The sequence below is a fragment of the Seriola dumerili genome, unplaced genomic scaffold, assembly GCF_002260705.1.
Source record: "Seriola dumerili isolate Sdu_G_001 unplaced genomic scaffold, Sdu_1.0 BDQW01000267.1, whole genome shotgun sequence".
Taxonomy (NCBI): Eukaryota; Metazoa; Chordata; class Actinopteri; order Carangiformes; family Carangidae; genus Seriola; species Seriola dumerili.
Window position 1 is genome coordinate 204,781 of NW_019174522.1, and position 25,690 is coordinate 230,470.

The 25,690-nt window shown below is 41.5% G+C and overlaps 1 protein-coding gene and 1 long non-coding RNA gene across 4 annotated transcripts in view; one reads left to right on the top strand and one right to left on the bottom strand.

Moving 5' to 3' along the window:
• Positions 1 to 25,690, bottom strand: part of LOC111230445 (glutamate receptor 2-like) — an 82,175-nt gene that overhangs the window by 25,344 nt on the left and 31,141 nt on the right. For all 3 annotated transcript variants that reach the window (XM_022757187.1, XM_022757186.1, XM_022757183.1), the window contains exons 6-16: positions 25,419 to 25,472; positions 24,906 to 25,064; positions 24,424 to 24,591; positions 22,224 to 22,328; positions 22,028 to 22,135; positions 18,937 to 19,000; positions 18,274 to 18,416; positions 17,160 to 17,375; positions 14,987 to 15,141; positions 12,230 to 12,428; positions 10,358 to 10,605 (exon numbers count right to left, since the gene is read on the bottom strand). In XM_022757187.1, coding sequence (XP_022612908.1) covers positions 10,358 to 10,605; positions 12,230 to 12,428; positions 14,987 to 15,141; positions 17,160 to 17,375; positions 18,274 to 18,416; positions 18,937 to 19,000; positions 22,028 to 22,135; positions 22,224 to 22,328; positions 24,424 to 24,591; positions 24,906 to 25,064; positions 25,419 to 25,472 — 1,619 coding nt within the window. The remainder of the gene's footprint in view (positions 1 to 10,357; positions 10,606 to 12,229; positions 12,429 to 14,986; positions 15,142 to 17,159; positions 17,376 to 18,273; positions 18,417 to 18,936; positions 19,001 to 22,027; positions 22,136 to 22,223; positions 22,329 to 24,423; positions 24,592 to 24,905; positions 25,065 to 25,418; positions 25,473 to 25,690) is intronic.
• Positions 15,346 to 19,251, top strand: LOC111230446. Its single transcript, XR_002665442.1, has 5 exons — positions 15,346 to 15,435; positions 16,033 to 16,119; positions 16,733 to 16,894; positions 18,723 to 18,851; positions 19,169 to 19,251. It is a non-coding gene; the product is annotated as an uncharacterized LOC111230446 (long non-coding RNA).

Sequence of the window (25,690 nt, forward strand, 5' to 3'; positions counted from 1 at the left end):
GTTATGGAGACACACCAACATCACTAATCTGGTCACATGACTAAAACCAGGGTCCAACAGGGCGACAGGAACAAGCTGTCAGGTAATCCGACTGAAACACCTGAGTAGAGATGAAACGGTTTCACGCTAAGCCGCTATAAAAATGCCAGATGGTTAGTATTACCGTTTAAATTCAACCATCACTCCGTGGTTGATTACCGGGGGTTAATTACTGTGGTTAATTTAACTCGTTAGGTACTGTACCATCAACCAGCAACCATCTCCCAGACACGTGGAGGAAAGCAGTGACAGCTCCTCTGGATCAGGACTTACTGTTTGCTGCAGCTCACCAATGAATGACACACTAACAACTTTTTAATCTTGTGCCATGTTTTCCTTTTTTCACTGCAGTACTTCTTTTAAATGGTGTTGAAGTTTCTCAGTTTTCTGTGTATGTCCATGCCTCTGTGAAGCACTTGTGTCTGACTGGTGCATGTGCTTGGAGAATTTTCAGCCTTCTGATATATTTTTTACACCAACATTAGCAGGTAGAAGCAGGTTTTGTAAACGCGTGTAAACCTGATAAAAATGCGACTGTACAGTGGCCCTGAGGGCTCAACGCACTGCAACACATGCACTGCAAATCACAACACATGCAAGAAGTGTTTCCAGGGGACTAAAAAGTGATGAACCTGGCTGGGACTCGCTGTTCAACGCCCACTTGTGACTTCTGAAGTTAAAAGCATTGAATAACAAGTGCGTCACAGCAGGTTCATCACTTTTTTCTTTTTAAGCCATTTTTCTGAGAGAGAGAGAGAGAGAGAGAGAGAGAGAGAGGATGATATGGCGCAAAGAGCCACGGGCTGGACTAGAATAATGGTTAGGATTACAGTTAGGATTACCCCCACTCCCCCAACCCCCATGCTTGAGTCCCCTGGAAACACTTCCGTCATGTTGCTGGACAGAACTTGCAGCGTGTTTGTGTATTTGCATGTGTTTTCTTAAGCTGCAGTGCGTTGAGCTCTCAGGGCCACGGTACGACTGACTTCTCTTCCACTGCCAGAGGAGTATGTGTTTCTGTTCGGAGAGGACACATATAACTGCAGAGAGTGATGTCATCACATGCACTTACAGAGCACACGCGCAGGGGAGAAACAGCAAGCTGCTAGCTGCTGTGCTAACTGGATAAAACAGATCCATGGCGTTTCATCCCAGGTTTGTGCTGCTGTCAGTGTCGGAGTCTCTGTGAGACACTTCGATCGGTGATTGTGTGTTTTTGAAACTTATATTGGGGCTGCAGCTTCACTCTGTCATCCCTGAACAGTGTGGTCTGTGATATTTTCACTGTGCTGGACAAGTGACAAGTGTGCGTTCACATCGTCTCTTCTCTGAAAGACGTTACAGCAGGAAAATAATAATATTCCCTTGTTAACAGAGTGGACATGCAGCAGGCAAACCCAGGACTAATACTGGTCCCTGGTCCTCAGCTGAGACACAGAGCAGTTCATTATTTTAATGTTTAGATGCAACAAAAAGTGCTGCTGATGACTTATTTGTGGTTTCTGTTACTGTTACTGTATAAACATTTTCAGCATATTTTAACACTATATAATACACTATAGATAATACTGGTAACTGTGATCGTTTCATCTCTGCACCTGTATCAGACGCTGACCTCTGGTTCATCACCGTGTTCAGTGTGACTGTACCTGATAGAGCTGACGGCCAAACAGCAAAAGAACTGTGACTAACGCTGGTTTTCCTTTCAGTCAGACTGAAGCTGCAGCACAGAAACAAGGCTAAGGTTTAGGTCAGGGCACCACTCTGCCCACATCACTAAACAGAGGGGCCCGTCTCTGGAGGGAGGATCTGGCTCTGTCACGTCAGTTTCAGACCCTCAGTAACAACTTAAGATCCATACTTGAGTCTCTGGGTCGTACTACAATTACATCTGGTTTGTTTTCATCAAATTAAAGGAGTACCTACTCTAGTTTGTACCACATGACCAGACCGGGGGCTGGTTGCACAAAGTTAGCCACTGACTGGTGCTTATACAAGTATATATGCAAACCAGGGCATCACTGTATGTGGCTGAGCTAACAGCAGAGGACTTGTGCCTTTATTTTAAGGGTCCCTTAGTTTCCTGCTAATTTCTAAAACCTTTTCTAATAGCCTACATGTCTCATTGTTTGTCCTGTAATTTAGTCTTATGTTGAAGGGGAATGAATTTAGACCAGTCAACGATTCACTCTGATCTTATCTTAATTGTCCTTTACTGTTACTAATATAAATGTGTTAGTTTAACACTCGTACTGACTCTGGCTTGACGATTTGATGTTATGGTTGTAGCCACACCCATGGGAGGGGCTAAGCTTGTCCAATGACACACACCTGAGTCAGTTTGTTAATTGTTTATATCTGTGTTGTTGAGATGTTGTAGTAGTGAGACTGAAAACAGAGAAGGATAATTCTGACCTGTAATTAAAAATAATACCAGAACCTTTTTAGTTTTGGTGCTTTCTTTAATACTTTAGTACTTTCTCTTTAATGAGCGAGTACTAACAGTACCAGGAGAGCACTTTCATCTGTTCCCTTTAATTATACTAACGAATGACATGACAGGTATCAGAGGTTAAATACCTGGGGAACAGCAGGAAACTAACTGCCCTGTGAAATAAAGACTTCTTTTTCTAACCTCATTCTGTGTTTTCTCTGCATCGTCCCACAGCTCCCATCACACCTGTTCTAAACATGCTGGGAGCTCCACCCACTTCATGCAACCATGGTCACCTCCCCCCTCAGTTCATCCAGCTGATGTTGAATATCGATTTAAAGGAACATGTGTCTGAATGCAGATCACAGATTGTGCTGAGTAAAGAGCCGTCCACACCAAGAACTCCAACTGAAGATAACATTGTTTTAAACATCGTGAGTCCACACAACGACTGTAATGACGACAGTGGTGAACAATATCGTTGGGGATCACTTTGATGAACAATATAAACACTGACAGCCAATTAAAATGCATTTAAGTTTACAGGGAGTCACATTCAGAAAATAGAATAATGGACTAATGTATGAACCGTAGTAGAGGTGGGCGATCCGATGATCTTATATCATGGGTGATCTATCTCTGTCATATGATCTACTTCAATTACTCATACTGATCGCCTCATTAAGAAGTTTCTATATTTAGGTACATTAAATTAAAAAAATTTAAAAAAAGTTAAGTCTCTGCTAACCAGACCATGTTAACTGTTAAACAGCTCGACCACTAACCGGAGCTGGAGACAACAAAAACCACTTTCACCAGCTGCAGTCCAAGATAGTGGAGTGACAGTCCATCCACAGGACCAGAGACCTGCTGCAGGCAGGGAGACAGGAAGAGGGACGAGCTGGGCCAGAGACTAAACTTTCAAATTAAAACACTTCCACATAGCACCTCATGAAAATAAAATAAAATAAATAAATAAATAAATAACAGCGCTGTCCAAACGAATACTCCATATGAACTACGAGAAAAGTCTGATTGGTTGTGACAGTTTGTAAACAAAAGACAGCATTGTGGGTGAAGAGTAGCAGTGAGCAGACAAACATCTGACGGAAGCAGCAAAGCGCCGGAAAGATACTAATTACAACTTCCGCTCAGGACTTTCACAATAAAATCAGAGCGGAAACAGGATGCAGATCATGATTCAGATCATGGATTGTGATTCTACTCAATTAGATGGTCATGAACTTTTTGCCAGATTACGCACAACTTCTTACTTACTTTTGGTTTTATTTTCTTTTGTTGCTCTATTGATTTCCTTGTTTTAACACACGTACTTATGCACTACACGTTGCCTCTATTCTCTGTCTTTTATTGCTGTTTTGTTTTTATGTTTGTACAACACTTTGTAACTCTGTTTTGAAAAGTGCTATATAAATAAAGTTATTATTACTATTAAAGAGCAGCACTCAGAACACAAAGGTGTATTTGTTCCACACAATGGGTGGATTAGTAAAATGGTCACTGAACATATTTCCTATAAGTAATAAAGTGAAGTCACTGACATAAACAGCATCTCTCTCGCTCTGTCTCTCTGCCTGTCTCCCTCTCTGTTTCTCTCTCCTTTTATCCATATTCTTATTAAAAGAATAATGACAAATAAAAGCTAAATAAAAGCTAAATCAAGTGCTTTATCAATATCTTTCATTTCTGTGACCTCTTTTGTGTAAGCCAATTGATGCGACAGCAAACACTTTCAGGTGCAGTGTGACAGGTCATCATCTGGGGACTGTCTAAAGAACATCATCGTTCATCAGTGTGGACGCTCACATCCTTATCATTATCGATACAGTTATTCCTCTTGGTGTGGATGGCTCTTAACGTGGCCCAGAGAGCTCAAATAACTTTATCTTAAGAAAACACAAGCAAATAGACAAAACACAAGCAAAGACAGAAACGCATTGCAAGTAGCACAACAGAAGTGTTGTACAACAACCTGTACAAGGCTTGCAAACATGCCACATCCAGCAGGGCAAACAATGGTTGGCAGCCCAGGTTATTATGGGCTGTATCTTCCACAGTGAGGTTAGAACAAGAGCTTTGGGTCACTTACTTCAATCATTCCACTTAACCTGAACACAGCATCATGTCTGAGAACGCTTGAATTATTTTAGGCTTTAAAAACTTTGTAGTATTCATTCTTGCATCACAGCAGATCTAAGACTAAATCTGACCAGGTTAACTTGACTAGACTAGGCTAATACATCTTTGTGCAGCCAGCTCAGCGGTTTGTTTTAATGGGCCTTTTTATCATGTCATGGATTTCTGAATCTTCTAAAGAGCCTCAGTCCAGCAGGAAGAGCTTTATACATAACAGTAATGAAGGAATGGCAGGCCAATGTAGTTGCTAGTGGTATCTCATGCATCAATCAAGCAAACTTGTCTACAGAGAACGTTGTGTATCATGGCTGGAGCCAATCCCAGCTGACACTGGGAGGCAGGGTACACCTGGACAGTGGTCATTGTTATATTATTGTGTCATGATTTGAATATGAAACTCATGTGAATTGAACAGTTCAATTTTGTGTTTTTTTTTCTGAACTGAACCCAACATTTAGATTATAACATGAATCATCTTTGACTGCAGCTGTGGCAACATGGGAAAAAAACACATTAAATGACAGCAGTGAAATCATGCTAGGAGCAGAGACATGTAGATTATCATGTTTGTATTCAGTGAATAATTCAACCATGATTTAGAATCAATTCAAAAGTTTTCTTAAGTGCAAATTGTAGAATATTTATATGTCTCTGGTTCTACCATGGTATAGTACCACAACAGCAGTCACACAGTAGGATAAGTGTCGGACTTAAAGCTACATTAAGCGATATTTTTGTCTTAAAATTGGGTTAAGTGATGTAAAAAGGTTGACAGTGATGAGTCACCTCCCTGCTCTGTAACTTCTCTAAACTCACTGCTCTAAAGTCCAACCCCAATGGTTCTCACTGACTCTCCACCCCTGTACAACCATCACACCAACAGGCCTTAAATCTGACAAAAGTCAGAGAGGTTTAGCCTGTTTCTTTTGCTCATCATATCTCTGGCCTATATGTATAGATTCATGTCAAATCAACAATAACCAGATCAAGCTAACTCATATATCCATGTACGAGGACCAGGGGCCAGTTGCACGAAACACCTTTTCTACTTCTAAGTCTGACACTGAAGGTTTAATTTCTCCTTTGCTGAGGGAGTTACTTCAGGATGTTGCACAGAATCTCCTAAAAAGGTTTCCTTACTTTAGGAAAAAGGTTATTATTTACAGCAGTGAAAGAGATTTTAAGCAGTAAAATTTTACTGTTTCCATGGGGACCATTTGTTTGCTGGCATTAGCTTGTACCTGTTAACAAGGAACCCGGCAACATCACAGGACTGTGCTGCTCTCTCAACCTCCTGTCGACGGGAACTTCACAGAAACCTTAAGGAAAAGACTTAAAGGTGTTTTTTGCAACTGCTTTTATTTTAAGGAAACCTTAAGTCAGACTTAAAGGAAAATCTAGTGAAAATCAAGTGTTTTGTGCAACTGGTCCCAGGACTGAAAGGTCGTTGAAGACTGTACTGACATTCAACATGTCAACAACATTAGCCTGGTAGCTAGCTTTGATGATGCCATTCAAAACACGAAGACACCCATCAATTGAGCCACTGGATTAATATGAATAGAAATGTAGTCATGTCTTTCTCCTACAGCCTGTTTTTCATATTGTATACCTGTCTTAAAGCTCCATATTTTCCTCTTCTCTTGTGTTTTATTTTAAGTGTTGATCCATAACAAGATATATTTGTGGTTTTAAGAACCAAAAACCATCTCAACGTATTTTTACATCTCCTCTCTCAGGCTTCTCTCTGGAGCTGTAGTATCAACAGGTTGGTGAGCCAATCAGAATAGAGGAGGCTCTGAGCCTCTCTTCTGATTGGGGCCTGGTGACTGCCTTGTTGTGACATCACAAATTTCCATAAGTCCTGACGGCTGGTTTAAAGGCTCAGTTCTGAATACACAGGCTGTGTGCATTTCTCTGTGGACTGAGCGCTTTGATACTTTCACAGTATCAATATAGAACCTAGACCTGCTTTATAATCAAACAACACATGGACCTTTATACTGTATGGACCTTTAAAACAGAGATTGGATAAATCAGATGCAATGAAATGAAAAATACATTTTCCAAGCTCTACTTCTGTATCATTCATCATTCAAAATCTGAGTATTTTCTGTCAGAATCTTTAACTTGAACAACTCCTGGCAGCTAGCAGGGCAGTATCATCAGCCCCTTTTAAACAGATATATCCAAATATATTACCTTTATGAAGACCCCTCATTATGCTGCCTTGGCTTGTTTATACTGAGCAGAACAAATCCGACATGATGCTGCTCCTTTGTGTGAGTTAAGAGAGCTCGTCAGCGTTTAGGAATCAGAGGTGTGACATTTATCACAACAGCCTCTTGCAGGCTTTTTACACAGGCTGTGTAACAGCTGTGTTGCAGTAAGAGGTGTGTCTTTTCAGCTGGTAATCCTAGTTTAACAACACAGATGAAGGAGGTGTATGTGAAGGTTAACAGCTAATAGTCCTCTACATCTCCTTAGCTCTGTATTTCTCTTTAGCCATATAGCCCCGCCCACTTTTGAGATATCCAATCACTTTTTGATCATTTGGTTTGAGTCTAACTAAACCCTCTCCACATATTCTGCTTCATTCAGAAATATGTCACAACTCATCTCATCTGCTTCCTCCTACCAGTCTGTCACAGCTGGAGCTCTGGTCTGCAGAGGTGCTAGTCCCAGTGCTCTGCAGTTCTTTAGTAAAGAGGACTGTGTTTCAGATAATAGATCTGCTGTGAACTGGACTAGTCACTATTCTGGAGTATACATGACCCATTACTATGAGTTACTGCTGTACTTTAGTGTTTTTTTAAAAAAAATCGCTTAATGCAGCTTTAACTGCAAATTTGAATTATACAGTAGCAGTGATCATCATTAAAAACATTCTGCAGAATACAGGCAGGGCAGACAGAACTATACAGAACCACACAGAATCATACAGCCATCTGCAGTGTGCTGAAAAGACAAGAGTGAGAAACACAGTGGCTTGCATGCAGCAAAACACAAACACAAACACAAACACACACACACACACACACACACACACACACACACACACACACACACACACACACACACACACAGTGTGATGCAGTCAACATCGTAGACATGTAGAATGAAACAGGAGGCAGGGTCTTTCCTGTCTCTGAGGGTGTGTCTGACTGTCCAAACACACACCTGCTGCAGCACCATCAGGGAAGAGGATGTTCATGGCCAATAGGCTGCAATTTAAAGCTAAACATTAAATATGATGACTCTAATTAAAGTTATAATCTGTAACTTTCCCACATTAAAATGTCTAAAAGTAATTAGAGCTATGTTTTATATGTTGTTGAGTTGTGTTCTTACATTATCACAAATGTTTCCATCAATTCTCAAACCAAAGAAACGTTTCATTGGTCACCTGTAAATGACATCATATCCTCTATGATCATGTGTCAGTGTGTTTGTCTGACAGAAGCTCAACATTGACTTTTATCTAGTTTTAAGTCACATACACTTTTTACACCTTGGTGGTTTTCAGCTCTATATTTGAACTAGATGAAGGATTTTAGTCGTCGGACGTCTGGATCTGAAGTTATCAGAGAAACAAGCTGAGAGACTGGAGACGTCCTATGTCACTGAAGAGCATCTGCGAATCACTGAATTTTTTTGTTTTTCTTTTTTTTAAGAGACCCCTAGAGGCAGAAGTTACAGACTGTGGGTATAACTGTATTTTTATTTTTCTAAAAAATGTTGGCCCCGACAATTAGGGTTCCAAACGTGAGTATAAATGAAATAAAGAAATAAAGATGTCCTGTTCTATCACTGTACATGGTTTGTTTGTCTAAATGCTATCACTGTACATGGTTTGTTTGTGTAACATGAACTTTATTATATCTACAGGTTTTATATTTATCAAGACAACAGTTCAAAGTATAAGACTGTGTTATTCTATATTTTTCTTATGGTCAACAAATCCATCAAATAACCGGCAATGTGTTGGCTGTTCTTAACACTTCCTGACTTCCACATCCTGAGTGTGGTTCTCAGCTCCAGGTCCAGAGGATCCTGCTGAGGTTCTCACCGTCACAACAGTCTCAGAAACAGAAGGACTCGTCCACAGTGATCTTCAGAGGGACCAGACACTGTTTCAGATGCTGTTGTTGGTTTGGTTAATGCTGCACAATCTAAACTCAACCCCCCTCCCCCCCGCTGTAATGTGCAAACGCAAACGTGTTAATGCACATTCAAAAGGAAGTACATTGGAGTCTGACGCTGAGAGGGCAGGGCCAACATGTCTGTGGCTGCATCTTTCTGGAAAATGATTTGAACTTTCTCATTTTATTTAGGTGACAGTGAACTATCAGATCTCTGCGGCTGCTGAAATGAGATGTTTGAAGTCAGGATGGGAAGGGAGAGAGTATGTGGTCTGCTCCTCAGATCTCTACCTGCTTTATGTCACTGACAAATCACTTCCTGAAAAGAGAAGGAAGCTGTTCTGTCACGAGGCCTGTTGTGTGACAGCAGGTCTCACCAATATGTTGAATGATTCTTCTTTTCATTAAACGTTTGTCGATTTCATGAATTAAACCTTGTGTTGTTTAATCCCATGTCCGGCAGGGTTGTATGCTGTGTCACCTCTGTGCTCTTGCAGGTGTGTGTGTCCTTGTGCACAGACAGAGTGATACTGCACAGTATGTCTGGCTTCTCTTTTATTTTTATATACAGTTTTTCTATATTCATCTTTTCTCTTGGTTTCTGAAAGTGATTTAAGAAACTGAAAATGAAATAGAACGAAAACCACTGTCACTGTCTGTAGTGGCGCTCAGTTAATTGGAATTAATTAATTAAAGGTGTATTAGTTGAACACAGTCTCCATTTTCCTTGCTAAGAACCTTCCTGAGAAACGGCTGCCTTGAAAAATCTAGAAAACTGGAATAAAACAGGAAGGAGACACAGTGCACTTGTAATGGAAAACAAATGTAGACACATACGTAGACATACACACACACACACACACACACACACACACACAGACACACACACACAAAAAGGTGTTCAGATGACAAACTCATGGACAACACCCCCTTGATCCAGGTCTTGAAGAACCAGCTCATTGTGAACCTGCAGCCAGATTCTCCTCAGTAGAAACAGATGAGGTCACTTTGAATGGACATGGATCAAGCAGAGGATGGCTGACAATAAGACCTGAAATCTTAACTCAAACAGCCCTTCCCCAGTTGTCACGGCAACCACCACTAGCCATTGGTCAGAGGTGGTAGCCATGGTAAGAATACAAACCACTGCGATGATGTCATCAGGGTAGGTGGATTATTATAACAACGAGTAAGCCGCCATGCTCCATTCATCACACTCGCATACTGCAACACCCAACTGGCACTAAGGCTTGGGACCAGACTACATCGCTCCCCATGGTGGGACACTTTCCTGAGCAGGGCTGCACCTGAGCACAGCCTCAGCTCATACACTGGCTGATGACCACCTGACTGCTACAGCAGGCACTCAGCCAGTGTTTCTACTGATCATGACCTCAGGACGCTGAGGGAGATTCTAAAAGCACAGAGCGCGAGGCCACTGAGTGAGTGGCACTGTCAGAGTTTAGAGTGTGGAGAAATGAGCCGAGTGGATGGGGAGAGGGACAGTATGCTAGGCAGCAGGTTAGTAGTGTGAATGGTACATGGCAGTGCAGGTTGGCTAGCATTGTTATACTGATCCACCCACCTTAATGGTGATCCTTTGGGCGTGGCGATGCCGTAGCCCTTGGAGTCCAGGTTTCCTCCCACTTTCATGGTGTCACAGGGTTTCCTTTGCTCGATGTACTCATTCATGGTGGACTCCAGCAGGTAGGCGTACTTCCCTTTGGACTTCCTGACACGCAGGACACCCTCTGACGTCTTCTTGACGAAGACGGAGGGTTCTGCTGACTTCATGTACTGCCACATCTTGTCAAACAAGGCGATTTTAGAGCGCTAAAAACAGAGACAGACGCAGATGAGACACTGTGACGTAGTGTGTACCCTGTCAATCCTGAAGCACAAGGTATTTCAAGATGGAGTTTTCCTGTAAACAACAGTGTACTATTAAGCATGGTGAAAACTGCAATTTTATTTGAATCTATAATTTTATTCAGATCCATAATTGTGTCAGTCTCCTTCCATTACTACAGGGCCATGAACAGCACTGGGGTGGATGAAGGGGATTTGTTTAAAGAACAGAGGCTGGAGGTGGAGGGAGACACAGAGTGTGTCCACACTGAGCTGGTTACACAGGGACTCCCAACCTTTTTGGATGTGTTGACTAAGCATCAACCTCCATGGCTGAAAAATGAAGCCAACACTGGAGTACCAAAAACTGCAGTTCCTCTAAAGGCCACTAGATTCTGGCTAAGGTCTGGTTCCAACAGTGAGTCAATCCCCATAGACTCACAAGTTGAATTGTCCAACTTTACAGCAGAAATGTCCCTTTTACAGCCTGGTAAAGAAAACAGTTTTGGTCTCTAAAACTAATTTCGTACCTCGTGACAACGGTTTATATAACTCACCTGTTTACATTTTATTAAGGCTTAAAGTTCTGTATAATTGAGGGCATGGCCGGTTTGAGTGACAGGTGTATTTGTGGTGTTGATTCTTCAAATATCAGACAGATAATTGGTGAAGACTTTCCTCCTGTTTTTACAGGTGAATGAAACTGTAGTATTATTTATTTGTATGTTAGCACTAATTACCAGGAATCAGTGTCTGCACCCACCATACCTGGTTTGTTAGCTTAGCTCTTTTACTTGCTAATTTGCCAGGAAATGAATTAGCCTTGGGTTAGCCTTCGAGCAAGCTGTTAGCTGTGCTAACAATGCTAACAGGGGGTGTGTTTGCCACAGTTATCGAACCATCATGCACCAAAGTCTCGGCTCCACTCACGCCCCTCCTCTTTGTCCATTTTTTGGATTATCTGGGATTTAGGGGCTGCCAAGATGGCAACAGTGGAGCAGCTCACTCTGAGCTTCAAAACCACTCTTTAGAAACCTGTGGGTGACGTCATAGAGGTTATGTCCATCTTTATTTACAGTCTATGGTGTGGACCAGCAGACTGTCAGTGGTCTCACAGAGCAGGACCAGAGAGTTTCCACATGAATCTCCTTCATTCAGAAATCCAGACTCCATTTATTGCTTCACTGAACGGATGATCGTGGAAAGATTTAAGATGAGCACAAAGCATCATTCTCTCTTCAGTAGATGAAGGTGAAAACAAACTCTGACCATCGTCTTCATCATTCTGCACAATGAAGCTCAAACATCTGTGTGTGCAGATAGGATGTGTGATTGGTTCTCCGAGCAGAGCTGGACTGTAAAAGTTTGTTAGCTCAGTGTTTGTGTGACTTCTTCACTCTGCTTTTCACAGCTATGTGTACTTTGACCTCTGACCTCTGACCTATGGGAGACTGTGGAGTTAGACAGCTCTCTCCACCACTGTCATCCAAACACCACGCTCTGTTCAGAAACAACAGCTCTCTAACCAAACAACACGTTGTCTTGTCCTTTCATCTGCCTGCTCTCATCTGAACATGTCAGCTTTGTGTGGCCCTGAAGAAGTTCTTACCCTGAAGAACTCCTTGGTGGATCCAGAGTCCAGGGTGCCATATGCGATCTCTGTCTGTTTAGCCAGGTCCTCAGCACTCTCGATGGGAGACACCATCCTCTCCACGGTCAGGAAGGCAGCCAGGTTGGCCGTGTATGATGAGATGATGATCAAAGTGAAGAACCACCACACACCCCCCACTATACGACCTGACAGAGATCTATATATACACACACATACACACACACACACACACACACACACACAAGCAGACCAGAGTGTGCTGTTATTACAGGATACTGAGTACAGAGTCTAGCACAACCACCTCTGACCTTTGTGGGAGTTTCCTCTGGTCTCAGGACACAGTGGCTGTGTCCCGATTCAGGGGCTGCATCCTTCAGGGAACACGGTCTACAACAGCTACGTAGGGCCACACCTTCGAAAGCCGAACTGAAATGAGACGTCTGGTCTACTAAGGATATTCGCTTTGTGTCACCAGCTGTTCCCGCCCTTACAAAGTTCAGCTCCTTTCACCTTGCAACCTTGTCAACACAGCTTTTTTTCCCACATAAACTTGAGGTTTTAAGGCCACATTCAACAGTGTAATCCTCTGGCTCTCTGTCGGTGTTGTTTGCTTTTATTACCGGAGAGCAATGAATCTATTGCTCTATCTATCCAAACCTATTGTTGTCTTTGTTGTCCAGGAAAAGAAAGACAGATCTAATGAAGTCTTTGAAATGGGACAGTCTAGTCACGCTGCTGTGACACATTCTGTCTTTGAACACAGCCTCTGAAGGATATGGTCCCTGAACTGGGACACAGCTCATACGTAGCTATGCTAACACAGAGCCAGGATCCTCAGTAGCTTGTGTAACTTCATACAATTAAAGTTACAATAAAATGTTTGCTTGAATTAGTCAGTTAGTAATGGTAATGATTTAGTATTATGGTGAACAGTGTTGACAGGGAGTGCTTTTATTTTGAAGTGTAATGAACAGGAAGTAACCTGTCGCGGTTTTATCGCTAGCTTAATGATGTTATGAAGTCGAGAGGTCGGCTGTACGAGCCTGTTTTGTTTCCGCAGGGATACTGGCACATATGTTCAGTGTGAAAGACACCTGGTTTGTTCATTGCTCGAAGCTCTCACTAAATAACAATAAATCCCCACTGCACTGTGTCTGCATCAGTTTGTCTGTATATCGTCAGCATGTCACCAGGAAATGTTACAGTCAGAAATGTAGCTGTGGCTCTACCATCATGTATACACAGTTTACAGCCACAGTGACAAGAAAGCATCAGTGAACCTTTGGAATCACCTGAGTGTATGAATAAATTTACCCTTAAATAGGATCAGATCTTCATCCAAGTTACAACAATGAACAAACACAATCTATTAAACTAACAACACAACAATCATCGTGTTGTTTTTGATCAAACATTCACAGTGTAGCTGCAACAGACTAATGACATGAACAGAAGCTAGCTGGAATCAGGAGTTATCAGACCTGGAGTCAGTCAGTGAAACCAGATTGGAGGTGTGGTTTAGAGACACTTTGACTTCTACAGAACACACAGGCATCAGCTAATGTGAGCCAGGGGCCGGTTGCACAAAACACCATACGTTTTCTACACTTAAGGTTTAATCTCTCCTTAGCTGAGGGAATTAATTAAGGGCGTTGCACAGAATCTCTGTTCTTTTCTTTTTAAGTCATTTTTAAGTTTTCAAGCTTTTTATGCCTTTATTCTTGATACAGTGAGAGAGAGAAAGGAAAGTTGGGCAGAGAGAAAAGAAATGACATGCAGCAAAGGGCCACATGTCGGACTTGAACCCGGGCTGCTGCGGTTAGGACTGAACCTTAATGGTAGACACTCTACCAGGTGAGCCATCGAAGCGCCCCTGCACAGAATCTCATAAAAGGTTTCCTTAGTTAAGGAAAGACGTTGAGGCATTTGCAGCATTGAAAGAGATTTTACAGCGTTAAAATTTAGCTGTTTCCATGGAGACCGTTGATTGTGAGCAGTCTGTGGACATAAAATACCTCGATTATACCTGGCCGGAAAGATCACGTGGCATATAACCACGTATAAGGGTGTCTCCTAGTAGCGCATTTTTCGCCATAAACTCAGTCATGTTGCAGCCATGTTAAGACAGTCAGCGGTACCTTTAGTTTTTTTCCTTACTTTGGTCTCTAAGGTCTTTTGTGCAACAGTTTAACTGACTTGAAGTTTTTCTTCTTATCTTAGCCTTATACTTAAAGAATCACTTAAATAGTTCAGTGAATATTTTGAGGAAATCTTATGGAAAAGACTTGAGGTGTTTTGTGCAACTTTTTATTTTAAGGAAACCCTAACTCAGACTTTAAGGAAAATCTTAACTTAAAATGTTTTGGAACATCAAAGAAAATCCACCTTCTTGAGTGGTCCACAGTCAGAGCCCAGACCTTTATCCAGTAGAGATGCTGTGGACTGAGCTGAAGACTTAGATGAAGATTAGATCAGATTTATGACCAGTTAAAACTGGTTGATTCACTAAGCTTTTTTGCTTCTGTATTTTGCATTTGATATTCTGCTTCCTGGATTACTTAACATTTCATAATGAATGGAGAATATCTAACACTCTGGCACCCTCAAATAGAAACCTCTCAGTGCAGTCCAGTACAACTGTATCCATATGTACTGCCTTGACTCTGACAGGGTGGACAACAGCTGTGGAGAAAATACATGATTAACAGAACAGATCAGGAAGTGATTCAAGCTACAGGAACATGTCGTACCAACCTTGGTGAGATGTCACAACCTTGTCGCATGAAAGCGCCCAAAGAGAACCAGAGGGAGTTAAAGATCCCAAACTCATTAGTGGACTCGGTTGTTAGGGGCAACGCTCCGTCCTCCGGCTCCTCCAAAGTCCACTCATAGGGGCTGAATCTGGATACCTACAGGATGATAATAGCATTTATTGGTTTGATTTTCCCTATTGCACTGGACTTTAATGAAAACACAGTCTTACTTTGGAAGAGAGGTGTTGACTATCATACAGGGGAAGCACACATGCAGGATTTTGTACTGACAAAAGCAAAGGTTGAATACACAGGCACCATGAACATGTTGAGTCACATGTTATACCTCTACAGGCAGCGTGACAGTCAGGCATGACACCTGGAGCAATGAGCCAGGTGTGTGAGACTGTGGACCAACCTTCACAAAGACAGAGTACCTTTTCTGATTCGGTGGGTGACACATTGTCCAATTTTATATCTTTACTTTAAAACTGTCTAGTGTACATGTAGCACACATCAGTAACAGCCTGAAAACTGCAACTGTAAAACCTACACATTTGATTGAACTGTTAGTGCAGCAGATGACTCAGGGAAATCTTTCATATGTGGACACAAGTACTAAACTTGGCGCAATTATTTGTTCATTAATAACAAATGCTTTGCAATTACATTATGTTTTACTAATTTTTTACATTACAAATTAGAAATTACAAATATAACTCTGAAAAAATTTAACAATTGTGAATTTGACATAATCAGAGTCAAAAACATAACATTAGATTCAAGTGGATTTATCCCAGAGGGATAAACATACCAATTTTGGTGCTTGTATCCACATTTGAAAGATTATCTATCTGCTGCACTATGTATGCAGATTGTATGTTTCAAGAAAAACTCTCTGTCACACTATAAAATCAGTTAATGTTGTTTTTAAATAATTGTAAGTTGACAGCTAATGTTCAGTCCTGACCATTTTTTTTGTGAAACAGCAATTTAACAAAATTAAAAAGATCTTAACTCGAGGCCACTGTATTGCTTTTTCCACAGTTTACTCAGTGTGGTTACACCAACTAAAAATGTCCCAGTGGAGAAAACGGTAACAGCTGCTGAGCTCACAGATAAACAGGACAAAAGGTTTGTCTACACAGTCACATCTGTCTCACACCCATTTACTCCATCTATTAATCAATACAGCTATACACACCATGTAACTGCTAGCATCAAAGGAGATATCTGTAAATTTTGCTATTGCTACATATATTGCTACATAGCTAACGTTAGCATTAACAGCTTTTTACTTACCAGTCTCACCAAGAGCTTCAGCCATCTTTTTGTTTTCAACACAAGAAGTTATCAGAGTATCAGACTTCTTCAGACTGAAGGCTACAGTGAATCAGTATCAAAAAGCTAGCTGGTTAGCATGCTAACTTTAGTAGAAGAAATAGAAGCAAAACTAGAGTTAACACTGGTGTTTCTTTCCACCTCTGGAGACAGCTGTTGGTGAGTAAAGAACTGAAGTTTGATGCTGAACACATAATGTTTCTTTTAGACTTGCTGGCAAGTAAAAACAGCTGGTAATGCTAACATTAGCTATGTAGCAATAGCAAAACTTACAAATAGCCCCTATAAAGTTGTGCTATACACGTTATGAACGTAACCTCGACCTGAAGCATATTTTTACTCTGTTTTTGGTGTATTTCTTTTGTTTTACACACGTAACTAACTGTGATAGACTGGAAACACACAGTGTGTAGAGCCACCTGACAGGAGAACACACACACACCAGGCTCAAAGATCAGTGGTGAGCCTCCTCCAAACAGGGCAACATCTCATCAGTGAGCAGGAGCACAGACAAAGGTTTATCAGGGCAATGGCTTCCACAAGTTCACCTGCTACTCCAGAACTGCAGGTAAGTCTGCTTCTCTCTGCCGCCAAGAGATGCTGGTTGACATAGACAGTGAATGACTCCCTGTCACTTAAACGTTTGACTTTCTCTATGAATGTACAGTCATTAGATGGAGGTGAACTCCTGAGAGCCCTGAGTGCAGGTCTACATTAAAACGTGTTCTTGGGGTGTTGTATGTAACACAGGTCCAGACACTTACAGCTGACGGTGACAGTTTAGTACCAGTGAGAACAAAACACATCTATACACATAAACAGACAGCACTTACCAGAAAGAGTACAACGCTAACTCCTATATAGGCAAAGACAATGCACATCCAGATTTCATAGGCCAGCGGGTCCAGAAAGGAGAAGACTCCAGGTTTGGATTTCTGTGGTTTTTTGATCATGATGGAGATTCCCAGAGACATGAAGGGTTTGGAGAAATCGATCACCTCCTCACGGACAAGCGTGATCGTCAGGGGAGCAACTGCAATGTCTGCTTTCTGTTGGAGAGACACAGACAGAGGGAGAGGGTTGGACAGCGGTCTCCTCGTGCACCTGAGTCAGCTGTTGGACAGAAACGCAAGAACCAGACAACTCGAACTGGGGAACTGATTGTTGTATAAATCTATGTCACACTCAGCAGGAAGCCAGCAGCTGCCCCATGCTCTCTGTTGCACCCTCTTCTTCTTTCAACAAGTGCACAGCTGACCTGCCTCTTATCTACAGTATGCTCTCTTTTCATTGCTGACCTGCACACTGACCTGGTTGTTCTGTGTTAAGCAAATGTTGGGTGGGCTGAAAACTCTGGAGTCGTTTTAACGACAGGAGGAAACGTAGAGGAAGAGATGAGTTTAAATCTAAAAAGTCTCAGTGTGGACATCTGGAGGAAACGTAAAAGTAGAGATGAGTTCAAGCGCTCTATTTTTTAATGATCCAAAGCACATGGTCTGAAGTGTGTGAATGCACTGACCAAATTGTTCAGTTAAATTCTGTATTTTAACACTGCGACTGTCTTTGCTGTTCCTCATTTGTAGTATTTTTTGCAACTAATCATCTGCAGAGTAGACAATCTTCTTCCTGTCGAGTGTACATGTTTGCTCATGTATGTATGTGTTTTTAGGTGCTATAGTCTGGATGGAAAATGTTTTGTTTTAAAAAGCTTGTAAATGAAAATGTAGTAGTATGGACACAGCCTCTGCTCCTGTACCGATGCTCCTGCTGCTTCTCTAAACTGAATCTACAGCAGGTAACACATTGACTATACATCAGTAATACACTAACTATAGATCAGTACCTCACACACCCCCATGTCAGATAACCTCAGCTATACCTTTAATGAGAGAGTGCAGCTCAAATGGAATAAGCCATGTTACTGTGTGTGCATGTCTTAAATCTTACCCCATACACCAGCTCTCCAACCATACCATTCCAGATCTTCGTCTCTGCGTCTCTAGCTCCGTATTTGCCATCTCCCACAATCCTTAGCTGGTAGCGTATACCACAGTGCTTTGCAATCTCCGCAGCCAGGTCAACGCAGTAACCTAGCATCAGTCCAAAAATAACGTGCGCACACACACACACACACACACACGCACACACACACAACAGCAGTGTTAGACAAAATACAGTATGGAACACTGAATACTGCAATATAAGAAATGTTCTGATCCCACTTAAACATTCAGATTCTAGTACTAAGGACTGATCCAATACCAATGTTTCAGCTGTATTCTACTGATTGTGTGGATTTGATCTGATTACTGTCAGTGTGACTCACGTTAAACTCTTTGTAAAACGTACAAATACATGAATGATAGAATGTCTTTCTCTCTTTTTTTTTTTTACAGTGGATACCTCTTATATGGATCAAACAGCTTGGGACATCATTATCAGAGGTGTTTCTGAATCTAGTGTCCGAATCAGAACAACTGTAAAGAATAATCGGCAGGTTCCACCAAGAACTCCTGGGTGTGATGGTGATCAGTCTTTTATCACAAGTATAAAACAAGTATACACTGAGCATCATTAAACACACACACACACACAGTACAGTAGACATACCTTCATAACGGTCATTGTCTTGAAACAGCTCAGCATTTTTCTTCAGCATGACATAGGGGGCTTCCTACACACACACACACACACACACACACACACACACACACACACACACACACACACACACACACACACACCCCACACACACACACACACATTAATTTACCATAGTTATTCCTGACTGAAATGTTTTCTGTGAATCATTACCAACGTTACGTTAACTCTGTCTTTAAAGGTGCAGAAAATCCAGCATCAAACTCCGAGGCTGAAAAATGAAGCCATCACTGAAGAACCAAAACCTGCAGTTCCTCTAATGACCACTAGAGTCTGGCTCCAACAGTGAGTCAATCCCTATGGACTCCCATGTTAAAATGTCCAACTTTACAGCAGAAATAAACATGCTTACAGCCTGGTACAAAAAACTATTTTGGTCTCTAGAGCTAATTTCCTCCTTCAACAGCTGTTTATATAACTCACCTGTTTACATTTTATTAAGGCTTATGGAGAATGGAGGGCATGGCCTCTTTGAGTGACAGGTGGGTGAGCATATGATGGCCGTAAACCGGCCGCACCAAAGTCTCAGCTCTACACATCACCTCTTTGTCCATTTTTTGATTATCTCTGAGTCAAGGGCAGAGTCAGACACTGCCACGATGGCGACAGTAGGGCAGCTCACTCTGAGCTTCAAAACCTCTTCAGAAACCTGTGGGTGATGTCACAGAGTCTACGTCCATCTTTATTTATTTTACTTTATTGCAGAAAACACAGCCTTTGCATTGAAGCTGGAGTAAGTAATCTGGGAGTTGTTAACCTGAGTTAGCTAGATTTTTAAAGTATCAAACCGAAAAACTCATATCCCCTCCCTTCAGGCATCCCTCCAAGGCCACTCCCCTAACGCACACTGCTCGAGTGGATGAAAGAGAGTGGAAAGGAGTGTAACGTAGCGGTGATTGTCATAATATCCCAATACGGAATGGCTCAGTTACAAGTAAGAAAACATATATGATTACCATAATGAATGTAAACAACCAAACTTTTGAATGGTACTGTATTATGGAGGAGCGAGTCCTGCACATTGACAGACACATCTGGAATGACATCTGGGCAGTGGCTGATGATCCGGGGGAGATCACCCAGCAGTTCAGCTATGCAGCTTACAGACAGTTTGTTGTGTAACAATACAGAGCACTAGGGCAGGGTCACAGTTGGTATCCCTAGTTGCTGTGTCTGGAAAAATATGTGACCGGTACCAGATCCACATGGACAGTATCAAAGTTTTATCCCTAGTAGAGTATTTTGCTGTCCTTTTTCCCAGGAGGATGTAACAATACTAAGTAATATTTTTTCTTTTTATACATTACTTGTGTAAATATTTAAATTTGTATTTTATTATTTTGCATTCTTATTTATATGCACAATCTGTTCTGACATTTTTTAATAAAATTTTTAAAAATGATACATGCCTTTTCCTCACACATACAGCATAGTCAATGACGATGTTTCATTTATCTCTTTGTATGCTACACAAAAATTTAGTGAACCAATGTGGTATGTAACTTGTTTGTTTTATTTTTATGGACATAAATATATGAAATATAATATTACTGAAATATAAGATATATACAAAATATATCATTACCACACACAATATATTTACTGTTGATTATAAGCAGAGGTGAGTGTTGGCTGACAGGCCAGGCTCTGCATGTGACATCATGTGGGTGCTGTGGCAATCTTCATCTACTGAAGCGACTGTCCGTCCTAGAAAAAATTTCACAATTAGCCATCATCTCTACAAAAATGACATTTAGATGATTAGATCTGAATCTCTTTATAGGACGTATAACAACACAGGACTATTGCTACATAAAGTCTCAGGTTATTTTGCTGAGGGGAAGATGGTTTTATGGGTATAAAGTAATTATTTGAGAGGGTTGGTTTTTGCATTAAGTGCAGCAGTTATGGACAGTGTTTATTACACATACACATACACATACACAGGTACACGAATAATAAATTCAAGAATATTTTTCTAATATGAGAAATGGGCTCAACTGCTAGAACCAATATTGTGAACCAATACTCACAACTACAGTGCAGACATCACCAAACATATAGGCTGCACAGATTACATACAAGGCAATATTACGTGTAAACATAACGTTAGCTACACTGTCTACTAGCATAGCTGATGTTGCTTACACCCAGTGTTACCTAACGTTAGCTTTGGCTAATACATAAAACATATGTTGGTTTATGATTAAACAGCTGAAACGGCTTATGAAGCAGCTAGCTACATTAGTACAACCCCGCCCCCCCCACTTCCCAAAACAAAACAAACAAGATAATTACCTGTGTAATAGAAATACAGCCACCATTGCGTCGCTTTTTAGCTACTCTGTCTCCTCAGTTGTCGCCATCGTTGAAAAGCCATGTAAGTGTTGACTCTTGTTCGGCTTGTTGAAGCTGCTGTTGAAGTCAAAGCCTTAGGTGGAACTGATTGAACTTTCTGCCATTCCTGTGCGTCTTCTTCCTCTTCTTCACCTGCGACTGCTGCTTGTCTGACACGGAAGCAGCTCGGTCATGCAGCAGTAAGCGCGAGTGCACAGCCAGAGTACGCAAAGGCACGCTACTGAGGTTGACAGACAGGTAGGTAGGCCAGTCATTGCATTCGGGCCGAATGCAATGATTGGCTGGAGTTTTTACAGTCCTGTGAGGACTGAGGACGTGTTTTTCCTGTTTATTGTCAGAGCATTTAGTTTATTCATTGCTATCTGGATATTAAGAGAATTTAAAGAAATATCACAAAAATTGTTTCTGAAACAGATTACCTACTCCAGCTTTAATCAATCCCATTCCTCTCTCTGATTCTGTTCCCGGATTTTATTTACAATTTACAATAAAATTTTAAATTCTAATTAATAAATCATGCAACACAACTTTGTTGTCCACAGTGGAAATCTCCACCTGATATTAGAGTGAGAAATCGAATGAAATAGATTGTAGCTGCCCCTGTCTGAGCTCTGTACCTAAATTATTGGGTGTTTTTTTCTCATACTGGTTGTCATGGAGACAAAGTTCATGTGTTTATTACCAGTATAGTTGTAACAATGACCGTCTTGTTTTCCATTCCCATGGTGTCGTTAGGGTACAGGTCTGACTTGGTCACCACCATCTTATCCACTTCATTCCAATAGCCGATCTATGAACACACACACACACACACAGGTTATTTACCTACACACAGCTACATGCTATCATGATATTGATGATGACAAACAGGTTGTTACCTTCACAGGTCCGTTGTTCTTCAGCTCCATGACGGTCACAGAGTAGTTGACTCTCTTCCCATACTGGTCAAACTGAATGTTCCCAGTTAAACCATCTACACGCACCTACACATAAGAATAAAAAGGAGTGGGTTTCACCAAACATACATACAGCCAGGCATATATCACTCACACACACACACACACACACACACACACACACACACACACACACACACACACACACACATTTCTTTTACCTTGAAATGAGTGTTGAAAGTATTAATAAGTAATCTCCTAATCATTATGACAAATGTCAACGGAAACTTTGCTGCCTCAGTGGATGTAAATAAGACCTGGACTGTGGAAACACCAGGACTACCACAAGACCACGACTTTATCACTCATCCCCAATCAAATCTGATATGATATATTAAATATATTGTTGTGTTGTCAATAAACCAGAAGAACATGTATTTAGTGAGGCAGGTGCGTAGGAGCAGGATGAGTGGATCCGAAGTAGCTTTTATAAAATCTCGGTCACTGGCTGACTTGCAATATACAATTTTAGATTTATCTGAGGGGTGTTTTTATCCTGCTCCAGACAGTTCTAGATATGAATATGAATATTTATAAAGCCTACACCTTCTGGCTGTTCTGGCAAACAAGAGCCTCTCTTCACCTACAATATTTCCATATCAACTTCCTGTGTCCAGATTTGAATAAACTGCTCGCCCACTATAGATCTATATAAAATCATGTGTGTGGTTACATTAGTGGGTTTTAGGTACGTCAGTTTCCTTCTTTTTATCTTAATATTCTGCTTCTGCTTCCATAAATGATCTGTTCTTCACTAGATCAGCATCCATCACAGATTTAACTGCAAACAATTCTTAACGTTAATATAATAGTCCCTTATTTTGAAAAACCTAAACATAATTCTGTCTGTCACAATTATAGTGTGAACACTGTAAATATGAAAATGGTAAATGAGCAGAAACATGTATGAGAACTGCAACACAACTCAACATTCATATTCGTAACAACACATGGACACAATGCAACAAACTGTCACAAGAACAACTTCCTCCTGACAGTGAAGAAAAGGAAAAATGTTACAACTTTAAAATGAACTGAAAGAGACATTTGGATGAGAGGGCTGCGTAAAGCAGGGGCTGAGGTGAGTGGCATGGCAGCGCCCTGCAGCAGGTGTGTGTGTGTGTGTGTGTGTGTGTGTGTGTGTGTGTGTGTGTTTTGTTGTTTTAATGTTGTTTGCTGACAGGAAAATTATGTTACTTTATATATATACTGAATCTGTCCTAACATAACAAAACACAAAACACTTGAACCACAATGTAAAGGTGGCTACTAAGGTAACAGGTGTCACAGCCATCTTTAATCTACAGGTACTTCACAAGTAGGGTTGGGCACTGAGAACCGGTTCCAAATAGGAACCGGTTCCTAACGTCCGGTTCCGGAACCGTTAAGAAGATGTTTGAATTTTGATTCTTTTTTTCGGTTCCTAAATGCCCGCATTAGTTTGTTTTCGGGGTTTGTTTTACTCTGCCCGGTGTGCTGCCGTGCTCCGTTTGTTTTCGGGGTTTTTATCACTCCGCCCGGCGTGCTCCGCTAAACATCACTTGTCGAACATGGACCGCAAACGCCGCTCGAAAGTCTGGCTTCATTTTAATTTAAAAAAGGATGGATTCGCACAGTGCAACACCTGTGGGAAACTTATTTCTGCCAAAGGAGGATGCACAACGAACATGACAAAACACCTTCTCAAGCTGCATGGTATAAACCTTTTTTTCTCTCCTGCACCTCAAAGAATCAGAATCGAGAATCGTTTAGAACAGGAATCGATATTGAGAATCGGAATCGGAATCGGAATCGGAATTGTTAAAATCCAAACGATGCCCAACCCTATTCACAAGACCAGATCCATATTGGACTGCACAAACCAGCCCCTCCCAGATAGCAATAGGGTCCTTGGCCCTAGTCTGGCCCATATTCTTCCATTTTAAAGGCCCTCCCTCAGGCCATAGATTCAGAGTTCGCCAGTTCAGGTGTAACAGGACTAAAAACTCTAAAAACTCTAAAACTAAAAACATCCCATGTGCATGGACCTACTGAATATGCACATGTGAACTGTCATTTCACAGCGTTTGGTGTTTTGCAGTGTTCTTTGTTTTACCGTATCTGTGTTTTAATCCTTGGTTACCTGTTTGAGGGCACGTTCAATCTCCACCCCCTGTGCCCACGGCACTGCTGGATTGGCCAGACAGTCCCCATTGTTGCCACGACGACTCATGTCTATCCTCTGCTTGTGAAGGAAGCGGAAGGCCTCAGTCATCACATGGACGGCGTCGTAGGTGAGAGCTGAGGTATACTGAGACACAGACACATCATCACTTCAGACATTCTGGACCTGCTGTGGTTCAGGATCTGGTTCAGTTCTAAGAGGACTGTGTTGAAGTGCATCTGTCTCTCTGACAGCTCATTATGACAAAGACATGTTAAATGGCCCGACAACAGTCAGATCCACAGAGATGATGAATTTTCCAACGATTAGATTATTAAACGCAGTGTTAGCATGACTATGCTACGCTGATCCTTGGACTGGCTCCAGGTGAACTGATTCTTTCCTGGAGCAACTTAAACTCATTTCAATGATGAAGTAACGTTGACTAATCCTGATCTTACTCTGATCCGCGAGTCAGCTCCAGGGTACTCCTTCTCCTCCAGAGCCTCCCATCGCTGGTCAAACTTCGCCACCACAGGATCATCAAAGTCTACGATCTGGAACCCAGACACATTCGCTCCTCCATACTGGATCTTCGAGAGGTCACCATCTACGAAACCCTGCAACAACAACATTTTAATAAATGACCTTTGACCTTTTCTTTCAAACTGACTGCGCAGGGCATGAAGACATGTCAGTAACGGAATCCTGGTCCTGTAGTGGAGGTGTGCTGGTATACAGACACGTCACAGTGAAGAAGTGATGGTTAACAGTGTCTATCACCACAGCTACTGTAACATCAGTGGTGCTTTGATTTGATGTGTGGCCTGCTGCTAGACAGACTGAGGCAGGTCAACTACTCAACAACCAACACAGGTTGATTGGTTGATGACTGTTACCTGACACCTGATGTAGCAACATGCCTTTTAACCATGTCGTCATTTATACATGAGAAGTGAGAGCACATGACTCACCAGGTTGGCGATGATGTAGTGGTATCCTTTCACATGTCTGCCTATAGTGATGACCTGGTGGGAGAGAGGACGAGGTGTCAACAACAGCAACAACAAACTGATAAAAACATTTCTCCCAGTCTGTAGTTTCTGTCCTGTGAAAAACATGTGAATGTTAACGAGCTCAGGAAACAAGCTGATAATTACATGAAATATTTAACTGGATTTTTAATGTTTTAATTCACATTAGAAATTTTTCTCCACCCTCAAAGAAAAACCTGATCATGGAGATG